This window comes from Berghia stephanieae, chromosome 4 (genome assembly GCF_034508935.2).
Source record: "Berghia stephanieae isolate SIO BIC M18660-M18661 chromosome 4, UCSD_Bste_1.3, whole genome shotgun sequence".
Taxonomy (NCBI): domain Eukaryota; kingdom Metazoa; phylum Mollusca; class Gastropoda; order Nudibranchia; family Aeolidiidae; genus Berghia; species Berghia stephanieae.
The window spans coordinates 33709246-33721745 of NC_088363.1; the positions used below are offsets into that span (position 1 = coordinate 33709246).

The 12500-nt window shown below is 36.4% G+C and overlaps 1 protein-coding gene across 1 annotated transcript in view; it reads left to right on the forward strand.

The window, feature by feature from the left end:
* Positions 1–3788, forward strand: part of LOC144970451 (uncharacterized) — a 31217-nt gene extending 27429 nt beyond the window's left edge. Inside the window, exons 2-3 of the mRNA XM_078910112.1 lie at positions 143–1424; positions 2969–3788. Of these exons, the coding sequence (XP_078766238.1) occupies positions 814–1424; positions 2969–3617 (1260 nt within the window). The 5' untranslated portion in view covers positions 143–813 and the 3' untranslated portion in view covers positions 3618–3788. The remainder of the gene's footprint in view (positions 1–142; positions 1425–2968) is intronic.
* Positions 3789–12500: the final 8712 nt, after the last annotated feature.

A 12500-nucleotide genomic window follows, 5' to 3' on the forward strand; every position in this document is an offset into this window, starting at 1 on the left:
AGAGAGAGAGAGAGAGAGAGCTAATATCTGAATAGGTTTTTATTTAGTTTTACGCCTTTGTTGTTGATATATATATATATATATATATATATATATATATATATATATATATATATATATATATATATATCCCCTTTTTCAGGATGTTGCAAATATTCATCAGCATTTATCTGTCTTATATTCATCGCAATACCACTATACCAGGAAATATACAATGGGAATATTCAAAACTTATTCAAAAAATACAAATCTAGAGTTCACACCAAATTCGGGCGTCAGGTGATTTACAAAAGGTACTTCATAAACTCTACCCACTATGATGAAGATGGATGTATGGGATTCTATGACGAACATATCGACGAATGGAAAGCCCAGTTTTTCGAAAAAATGCCCAAAATTAAATGTAAGAATAGTTCGCCCAGTTTGTTATATATCACAAATGACAAAGACTATTTAAAAATAGATAGAGAAAAAGTTAAACATTTGAATGTTCGACTCGACTATTGTAAATATGCATCTTTAACAAGAGCGGATGAAGACGGCGATTTTAATGTTGTTGTATCGGCATGGTCAATGGTTTTACAGACTCTATAGCCCTTCCAAAAGAAGTAGAGCATATCTGGGGCCAGTGTTACGGAGGTTGGAGAAAGGTTGGGACGAGTTACATCAGTGTCATTCGAAAAAAATGTTACATTGGAAAAAAGTCTGGAGTCTGCCTATGCTGCCCATGTCAAGAGGAACAAACCTAAAGAGACCTTGAGTATTTTGCTTATCGGTATCGATGCTACGTCTAAATTGAACTTTGCGCGGCATATGCCTCTTACTAAGTCATTTCTGCTTACAAAGGGCGGTATTGAGTTTTATAAACTCAACAAAGTTGGCCAGAATACATTTCCAAACGTGATACCACTGCTGACTGGTTATAGTGAAGAAGAATTCTTTAAATATTGGAAGTACTCGGACTACTTCGATGTGGTGGATCATCTGTTTTTGTGGGAGAAGGCGAGAAAAGTGGGCTATCGAACATCCGTCATGTTTGACAAGACTGAAATCACCGCATTCCACTACTTGAAAAAAGGCTGGAATAGACCAACGTTTCATTACTACAATAGGCCAGTTGTCGTACAATCAGAGAAGATAGCGAAGTTACAGAACGACCCTTTCTGCTGTATTGGGGACACAAACATGATAAATCTTTATTACGATTATTGGTTAAAGTTGGCGGGGACGTTTAACAATACGAAGGCAACGCCTTATTTTGGGTACAGTTTCTTCGCAGAAGCAACACACAATGACATCAACATGGCCAGTTCTGTAGATGAGATTTACGCAGATTTCTTCAAGACTCTTTACGGCCAGAGCTCTCTCAACAACACACTGGTTGTCTTCTTCAGTGACCACGGAAGTCGTTATGGAGACTTTAGGTAATACTAATTTTGGATTTGGCTATTTAAAATGATTTGTTTTCTTCTTCTATTGATTCTAATAAGATAATGATGATGATGGTGATTATGATGATGATGAGAATGATAATGATGATGATGATTATATTGTTGTAGTTGTTTATTGTAGTTGTTGTTGTTGTTGTTGTTGTTGTTGATGATGATGATGATGATGATGATGATGATGATGATGATGATGATGATGATGATGCTGAAGTTTCGTGTATTTCAATAATAGTGTAATTTTATGCGTCGGTGTGTCAAAGGAAAAGGACCTCCCATAGTGGACAGGGGGGTACATACTGTGTCTTCTATCCCCTTATATCTGTTTTCCAACATGCTTTCTGTCTTTGTCTTGGAATGAGATTACTTGGTTTTGTCCTGGCCCTGGTCGGAGTCCTAGCTGGGAGGGAATCAGTCAAATGCATAGTTATTGTTTTGGGAGATATTTTATTCCTTAGAAATCATCTCACTGTTATGTATTATTATATTTGTTGTTTTGAATGTATAATGTAAGCATTTGAGAGTATATCTCTTTGTTTAATTTTGTGCTTGTGTCCGGATGAGACTTATTGGTGATCTCAAACTAAGTGCATTGGTGGTATGCTCTTGGAATCTACATCTGATCCCTGATCCCTATTTGTTCCCAGTTCCCCTATGTCTTACTTTTTTCTTGGGTGCTTTAATTGTAATTCTAGAACGTTTTACTATCCCATTTTCTTCCTTTTTTACTGGCGCTGATATAACCTAAATTTGTTGCAAGCGCGTAAAACCCTTAAAAACTTTAATTATAATTCTAGAACGTTTTACTATCCCATTTTCTTCCCTTTTACTGGTGCTGATATAACCTAAATTTGTTGCAAGCGCGTAAAACCCTTAAAAATAAACAACAAACAAAGCAAAGGGATGTTAGCTCATCAATAATCCGGATGGGTTGGCGTAGGTGACAAAACATTGTGATAACTGCTCACAAACTGGAGAGCCGCTTGATCCAGCTGGTCATCGTGTACTAAATATGGCTCTTGGCAGCTCTCACATTATTGATGGTGTGTGGTCGTAGCCACCGTTGACACTAATCAAATTATTTGAAAAAAATACGTCAAAAGGTTTCTTTGGCCACAAAAGAAAACAAACGGTGAGTTGTATTCATTAGTTCTACCAATGGGATCGCTTGTTTTCTTGAGCAATACTAACGACAACTCGCTAGACGCTGCACAAACCTAAAAGAAATGACATCAAAATACAAGTCTAGTGTGTTCCAGCGAAGCCATCGTTAACTTATAGATGCTGTGCGCTTGGAGAAGCTTACGACATTGCCATCTATCGGAAAAAATGCAATGTGTACCGCCGACAGGCATAAGGTCTCGGCCTATATGTTCATTTTTGTGTTAGCCAGGGCTCCTTATAACGGGCTTTGGGCAAATTTAGTGGATTATGCGATGTATAAACGCTCACATTCCTTTTTGTTCTAAATTTATATCAATTTTCATTGACAGAAAACTCAGAACTTTGTTCTTATCTTGCAGAGCCACATTTGAAGGAATGCTGGAGGATAGCAACCCATTTTTGTTATTCATCTTTCCACCCTGGTTCGAGGCTAAGTACCCAAAGATCATGTCTAATTTCAGAAAGAATCAGCATCGTCTAATCACCAATTTTAACGTACACGCAACAATTATAGACATCCTTGATTTCCAGGGGGATGATATTGTAGCCCAGAAAAGAGACAGATCCAGAGGCGCCAGCCTTTTTCATGAATTACCACAACGAAGGACCTGTGAAGAAACCGGAATCCCTCTGAAGTATTGTAATTGCCGTAATTTCAGCACCGCGGATATCAGCGAGGAACTTACACGGAATATATCAACGCATTTTCTAGAAGAGATCATTGCAAAGTCTAAAGATTCCAGAGATGAATGCGTAAAGTTGACTCTGGATACAGTCGTCACTGTTCTAAGGATGTACTCAGCCACGATTTCCGGCGACTTATTTCAGTTTACCATAAAAACATCCCCTGGCGGTGGATTGTATGAGGCCACGTTGGTTGCTGACAAAAAGACGCGAAAAGTGTCGTTGATTGGGGACATTGCCAGGACTAATATGTACAGGGGCCAAGCTGATTGTGTTGAGAATGCCTATTTAAGACCGTTTTGTTATTGTCGGAATCTATTATGATTGGCTTTGTGACTCGAATTTGATTTACATACATGGATTTCTTTCATGGTCATTACATCCCAATCCTCAAATCCAACCTAAAGCAGAGAGCATCTTCTTCTTCTTCTTCTTCTTCTTCTTCTTCTTCTTCTTCTTCTTCGTTCCCGTCACGTCACATGGTCAGTCCGGTCTGGTGAATGAAGCCCACAGTGGTCCTGAGGTCGTCCTCACTGCCGTACAGCTTCTTTGAGTATGGGGTTGGGTCAGGCCAGAAGTTCCTTCTCAACTGGTTGTACCTTGGACATTCCATTAGGACATGATGTCCATTTTCATTTTCAAGTCCGCAGTCACATTGTCCAGAGGCACCTGCTCTGGACATCCTCCACATATGTTCCTTTAACTGGTTGTGTCCAGTTCTCAGTCTGAAGATGATGACCTGTTCCTTTCTGTCGAGCACCTTGATTGGGTCATTCATGTTGTATTCTGGGTGCTTCTCTCTCCATCTCTGAGACTGGATAAATTTGGCCATTTTGTTAATTTCTCCTGTTGAGTACGTTGGGGAGGGTTGCTGCATGCGACTGCCTGCCTTTGCCAGTTGGTCAGCGATCTGATTTCCAAGTATCCCACAGTGTCCTGGAATCCACTGCAGTACAATGTTGGTAAACTTGCTTAGCTTCATGAGGTCTTCCACCAAGGCGTCTATATCATCCGCAAAGGACATCATTATATCCTCCAGAATTTTTTAGCATCTGTTAAAATCACTATGTGTCTTGGTTTTTCATTTTCTGAGAGGATTTGCTTAACAGCTTCATGGATTGCATCTGCCTCTGACTTGTAGATTGAAGTGCGAGTACCAGTCGGTTTGCTGATCTCCTTTTGTTGACCATTTGTGTACTCGATGTGCACTCCCAGGACCCCGCACGTGTGTTCTTTATTGCATGAACCATCGGTATAGATTCTTGTCCATTTTTTTTCAGGGTAGTTTTGATCTATGCACTTCTGTACAGACTTCTTGATTTCTTCGCCGTGTTTTTGTTTTGTTGAAATGTCACCAACGGATGTCTTGATTTTCAAGTGATTTTGCCTTTTCCAAATTGGTACTCTGATATTTGCAGAGAGCATCTCATTTCTGCTTGTGATAATATGATGTGTATTAATGGTATGCGTTTATGTAAAATACTCACTATTTGTCCCCACCAGATCAATCGTACCATTGCACATAATCACGTGTAACCTTTAACATAGTATTTAGTATGTTAGAGATATTTATGTGAGATCTAATCACCAAACTAGCAGTGTAGAACCCCCCCCCCCCCATCAAAAACAAAAACGAAAAAACAAAAACAAACAAACAAACAAACAACAACAACAACAACAACAACAACAACAACAACAACAACAACAACAACAACAAAGAGCCGAGTGCCGTCAACTCCGTCATTGCAAGTATAGATGGAACAAAATTGACGTCTCATCTCTTTGTTATTTGTTTTAGACAGACATTTTAATGATAAGTTTGGTTTAAAAGCCTAAGTGAATACTGACTAAAAGCATGTTAGAAATATTATATATGAATTTAAGATCCTCGACTGACAAAACGAAGCTTACTGGCTTACTCTTGGAAATATTATAATTATACTCTTTATGGCCGCCGTTCCTTTACCCACACTGGGCCCCTTTTGTGGAATGCCCTGCCGAGAAGGATAAGAGAAGCAAAATCTATTGATAATTTCAATTCATTATTAAAGCACTACCTTTTTCCCGTTACATTTTCATGATATTGACACGATATTACACACACTGCTTCTATTGATATTATTGTGGTATACGTTTTATAGCATATGCAAATTTTGTATATTTATTTGTAACCTGCATTGAGCATCACACGGAGATGAACATGCGCTATATAAATGCCATGTATTATTATTATTATTATTATTATTATTATTATTATTATTATTATTATTATTATTATTATTATTATTAATATTATTATTATTATTATCATCATCATCATCATCATCATCATCATCATCATCATCATCATCATCATCATCATTATTATTATTATTATTATTATTATTATTTACGTTCAAGGTTACACTCAGTTTAATGTGTTGGTATGTTTAATTTGGCTGGTGGATGTTTTGAGTATATTGCCTTAACGCTTAGCATCTTTATAGACCAACCGAACATCATGTTGGAACATAAACACATGCCATGTTATTGGTGTTATGCGTTTAATTTATACACTCACAGCATCCGCCACCGAATATAACGCACCAACACACTACACTACTGAGTTTGCGCGTCGGGGCTCAAACGGGGCCGATTAGAGTTAGACGACGATTGGGATTGTTTGGAAGCTTTAACCCTTTGCCCACTAGTCAATATGATATCGGAAATGCTATCGCCGTCTACATCTACGCCAGAATAGAAATAAAGGGTGGAGCCTACCATGATACATATAACATTTTATGGAGCCCTAATTTCATCATATCAGTTCTGTCCATTGACAGGTGGGTAGGTATCGCTTTCCAGAACTTATGTCCTTATATGAAATCCTGAATTTTTGACCAATCAACGATTGCTCTTTTGATAGCTCTCTTGTCAACATGAGACAGCTCAGCCCTTGATTTATGTACAGGCATCACAGGCGGTATATGTTGTGCAACTTCAAAGACCACGATTGACCGAAAGCGATGAATGGAAATATATAATATATATATATATATTATATATATATTATATATATATATATATATATTATATATATATATATATATAACCAAAAAAAACTTCGACTGTAACAGGGAAAGTTTTTTTAATTAATGGTTTACTGTACAGCAAGTTAAAAATAATATTCCACTGTTGTTTTTAAAAATACCCCCCCCCCCACCCAATATAAAAAAAAAAAACAAAAACAAAAAAGAAAACAAACAAACAAACAAGGACAAAAACCCAACAAAATAACAACATAACATAACACTGCCATGAAAATTCACTCAATTCACGTTCGTTTCACACCTGGCCTCAACATGATCGTTGCCTCAGTTTTAAATTGCCAGACCCGCCAACTTGAAAATTTTAAAAAATCGTAATTTTCGAAGACGAAAATGGTAATCGCTTTTGTTAACGTTATAGATCAATAATTTACCCTCACAATGATTAAACAACACACTACTAAATCCTTACAATTGTGTAGCCTAGATCAGCTTTTGATTTCAGTAAGTTTTAATGGCTTAGAGATGATCATAATGTTGTAATTTTACGACTTTTTCGTAATAGTAGGCAGGTCTGAATTGCACAGATGTAGTCACGAACGTTTTAATATTTGTCATACATGAATCGAGTCATATAATCTGAGGCTCGAGTCATGAAATCAGAGGTGTAACATAATAGCGTTTGCTTTCTCTCTTTAAAAAAATAAATAATTTTCTTTTCACAGGTTTCGGCAATGGTTTTGAAATGCAATACAATGGCATTGATAGACATTGCTTTGAAACTATTCAAGTACGAAAACTGTGAACCAAGACGTGCGCGACTGTAACTGTAACTGTAATCGTTTGATCTGGAAAAGAATAAAAAGGCTATAGTGCTAATAGCAGAGGGAATTAAGGGCAGACAATAGCTCAATTGTGCAAACGAATGATGAAAGCATGAAACTTTCAGGGATTGTAAAGCACGTCAAGGGCTACAAAATGTGATAGAGAAGCACTTCCAGCGATGTCTGTGAGCCAAGAAATTAAGTAAATAAAGGTTGATATTTTTTAATCGGCAACAATATTTATCATGGCGTCCGATGTGTGAATCGAAGCGGCGCGAAGGTAGAAGCAGGGTGGAGGGGTGCGGGTTGGTGGAAATTACCCAATCGGCTGACAGTTTCCGAATTATTTTTAGAATTGGCCAATATTGGGGCTGGGGATGGTGTTTGAAGGGAAACATAAAACGTAAACCGGTGTTGACTCATTTTATAACTCTTTGTTAGCATGGATTGGTATTGATATAATCAATTACTATACACAGTTACATAGAATTATTTCATTGATTGAAATGTAATGGTGGGGATGTTCTCTCTCTCGCTCTCTCTCTCTCTCTCTCTCTCTCTCTCTCTCTCTCTCTCTCTCTCTCTCTCTCTCTATTTCTCTCTCTTTCTCTCTCTTTCTCTCTTTCTCTCTCTTTCTCTCTCTCTCTTTCTTTCTTTCTCTCTCTTTCTCTATCTCTTTCTCTCTCACTCCCTCCACCACCACCACCACCACCACCGTGCTTTAGGCATTGATCATTGTATGTAAAGTACTGTATTAATTATGGCTTTACCTATGAAAATGACACACAACGAGAAATGCATTTTCTCACCATGAGATATGCAAATCGTATATATGCACATACAAACAAAACAGATTGTGCCTTAGGTGAATGACTAGTTGATAAAATTGTGTTAACGTCGTTTAGGTCATATAACCGCCAAAAAGTTGGACATAGAAGAACCCCATTAGTGATAAATTAAGTAAACATATGTATGCAAACATATTATATAGATAGTACCTAATATTGAACATTGTTCGTTTGGCTGTTTTCATGCACGATGGCAAAAATTATTGGTTCAAATGACTGGAAAAAGTGTTTGATTTGCCAAATTGATTCATCTGAAAAATTGATTTGTCCAGCTAATTCTAAACTTCCAAACAAGGACCAATGATGTATAACCTTTCTAGAAAATCTAAATCAATACAATTCGTTAGCTGATAGCAATGTCAAAACACATCTTAATGGAACTCTTGAAGAATTGAAATCGAACAATGCAAATGGCATCGGTCTTGTCGAGTGAAATATAACTCTAATGCAATTAAAAGCCTCCAAGACAAGAAAAACAAAGAAGCATGAATTTAGACTTGAAGCGAATATTACAATATATCTGATTTTGATTTTCAAGATCCATCTTTGAGTATCGAATTGCCAATTGAAACAACACCTAGAAGAAGTATCAGGGAACCATGTCAAAAATCAGAGGAGAAGTTGAAATCAAACAGGACAAAGTGTTTTATATGTCAAAATAAGCGGCCAGGAAGGCTCCATGCTGTAATGACGAAGGAAATGGAAGATAAGATACTTGCTACAGCAACTTTGATAAAAGATATTACAATAATCAGCTACTCGATGGTGGTGATTTAGTAGCGAAAGAGGCACACTACCATAAACTCTGCCACATCAAATACATGAATAAGGGTAGAAAATCTAAGACTAATCATATGAAGGGAAAACATTCAGGTCCTGATGAAAATTTCGCTTTCGCAGCAGTCGTGTCTTATGTAGAGGAGAACCATAATGCAACCCACCAGTTGTCAAAACTTATTAAGAAGTTTAAAAGTGAGTGCACCACTAGAGGCTGTGGAAATAACTATGCTCACCCCACCCGGTTCAAAGAGCGGCTTATGAGAGTCTTTCCAAGCATAGAATTCTATTCTTCTGGACGAAATACATATGTAGCACACGATAGCAAAGTTGCTGCGTTATTAGTAAAGAATCAAAAGGAACAAGTAGATGATAATGCAATGTCTTTGTGGCGTACAGCAAAAACTATCCGACAAGACATTCGCAAATGCCCGCAAACACCAACACAATGGGACATCGGGATTGGAAGTCAAGAAGGCGCAGTGCCTAACTCCCTGTTGACATTAATCAAAATGATTTTGGTTGGATCATTTCCTTCAGAAAAGTCAGATTCCAGGCACCAAGAAAGCCTATCTATATCACAACTTATTGTGTCAAATACCAAAAATAAAAATAAAACCGGGTCGACTTTTAAAAAAAGACAGTCGCAGATCAAAGAGACGCCATTACCGTTGTATGTAAGTATTTTTTTATACACACATACAAGATCAAAGAAGATAATTGACACATTATTTTCGCTAGGGTTGTGTTCCTCATATAAACGTATGTTGTCATTGTCATCGGATATCGCATCAGCAGCTGAAAATAGATTCGAAGAGGAAGGAATTCTTTGCCCAATCAATCTGAAGAAAGAACTTTTTACTGTTGCTGCTGTTGATAACATTGATTATAACCCAAGCTCAACAACTCACAAAAACTCTGTCCACGGAAAAAGTATCTCCATGTTTCAGCAATCTACAAATGATGAGTCCGGTGTTGATCGAGAAAAGTTGAATATGAATACTTCTGACGTCATTCACACAGACAGCAATATTTTGTCGGATTTTCTAAAGGTCGCCCAAGAAATTGCATTTGGAGTTAAACCAAATATACCTGCAACAAACACTGCTCCATCGAACATTATTTCAAACATGACAAATGACCCTTATAGGACAGAAGAAACGGACTGGCTACAACATGTTTCATCAAATTACTTGGAACAGGATGTAAAAACATGGGCTGGATTTCATTCTGAACGCTCTTTGTCTCATAATATGCCGAATTTATCAATACAATGCTTCCGCTGTTGGAAGAACTAGCAAACAAAGGAAACCAAACGTCATTACGGATCATCACGTCACCCAGCTCGAGGCCTTTACTGTCACTATGTACGACAAAGCATTAGGCACAGGTGTTAATGCAGCAAGAATTTATTTTGCCAAAAAGGTCGTGCAATAGAGAGACTTCCTCCCCACAAGAAGTACATTACAGCAACACATTAAACGGGCGGCCTATCAAGCTGGCTATGTTTTGAGCTCTGCAACAGAAAAAGATCCTGTACTACCATCACCTCTGGAATGGGGCTGGAAAATGGACGGAGGAAAGCTCTTACCATACTGGTCATCACAGCCGGAAGTATCCAAAGTGTGCCAACAACTTAACAAATGTGGCTGCAAGAAAGGATGCACGTCCCGATGCAAATGTTTGCGAGCCCGCTTACCATTACCATGCACAGCGTACAGACTTATGTCGATGTAGAGGATGTCATATCATAAACAATTAGGTAGGTTGAATATGTAATTTGATTATAAAGGACTATAAGGAAAAGTCAAACAAATAAAAGCCAAGCAACTTTGGTCAGGCTTAACTCTTGACTTTAAACAGTCAATATCAGGTCTCAAGGTAGTTAGCATTAGCTTGAAAGCTTACCCCGTCCGGGAATCATTGTAAAGTGCTTTGAACAGTTTGGTGGATATTGCGCTATATAAAAGCTCACAGGGTTTGTTTTTTTCATTGTAAAGACACATGAATATGGAGTTGGTCGTGGAATTTGTACTGTGTAATATAATTTTCATGATTTTATTCATTTTCAAATAATATTTAATTTCGCCCTATTTGACGCTGATAATATATGCCCCGTTGAAAACAAACAAATGTAAAACTTTTTTGTAAAATGTCAGAATGCTTCTCTATCAGATTGTGTTCTTGGTGGTATAAGGTACCTGTGTGCCAATTTTCATGCTTTCATCACCTATTTGCACAATTATACCTTAATTCCCCCTGCTATAACAACTTCACATTGACGGAATTGCTACTTGACGCCGCTGATATTGATATTGAAATAATCTCCGTTTTAGACCATGACATTATACTGTAAAGCATCTAAAAGTTGAAATCAGTAACCCGAAAAGCTTTTAAATATAGCGCAAATGAGCAAAATCCTCAATCTGTTTTGTTTTCAAATGGGAAACATTATTTTTGATTGGCCGTAGTTATATTATATGGAATAGCAATGCAAAACATCAATGCCATAAAATAGAGATTTTTGGAGAGAAAAATCTCTAAGTTTGCATATATATGAATTATAAAAATTATGAAATAAAGGCAGGTATATGAAGTATTTATATTAGCATATTCGATAGTCGGTCCTCCATAGCCATAAGGCCCATTGGACTGGAATCCATCTAGTTTCTGTACTTTTAAACCGGACAGATGCAATTGTCTGCACCCTTTGGATAGGATGCTGGTCTATTGCAAACTACTTTCAGTCATATAACACAGACCCAGCTACCCAATTACTGCTGGCTGAACAGGAGGGTTAGAAAAAATATCGACTGTAACCGAGATCGATACCGATCCGTTTGCTTATGAGGTGAGTGCTCTAGCAACTGAGCTATCTGGACCCCCACAATTGCCTTTATGCTTTCCACTTTTCCTCGTCAGGCAATGAGTCTCTTGAGGCAGATGTTTGACTCCCACCACTTTCAACCGTTTATTATTATTATTATTATTATTATTATTATTATTATTATTATTATTATTATTATTATTATTATTATTATTATTATTATTATTATTATTATTATTATTTTTTTTTTTTTTTTTTTTAAATTATTATTGTTATTGTTGTTGTCACCTTATTATGGTTATCTTCTATATGCGTGCGTGTGTCTGTGTGTGTGTTTGTGTGTGTGTGTGTGTGTATGTGTGTGTGTGTGTTCTTTGCATGTCACGGTTAAAGATATACGTTTGTACATCACATATACATGAGTACATTTAAGTTGAAATACTATCTTTACCACGTGTATTATTATTATTGTAATCTTTAATCAATAGATTTATAGCATTACTCATATTAAGGGCATTCAAGGGATTTTATCCTATTTTGTCCTATACCATATGTTATGTTATGTTTACCATTATTATTATTATTATTATTATTATTATTATTATTATTATTGTTGTTGTTGTTGTTGTTATTATTATTATTATTTATTATTATTATTATTTATTATTATTCATTATTATTATTGTTATTATTATTATTATTATTATTATTATTATTATTATTATTATTATTATATTATTATTATTATTATTATTATTATTATTATTTTTATAAAATAAATATTAAATAATCATCCGACTTCATCGGCTCACAAAAAGTATCCCACTTTTCACACGTTTTTTGGATGTTTATTATATATTTTTATATTTTGGGTGTTATATTGGAGTATGTGTGTGTAAGAGTAA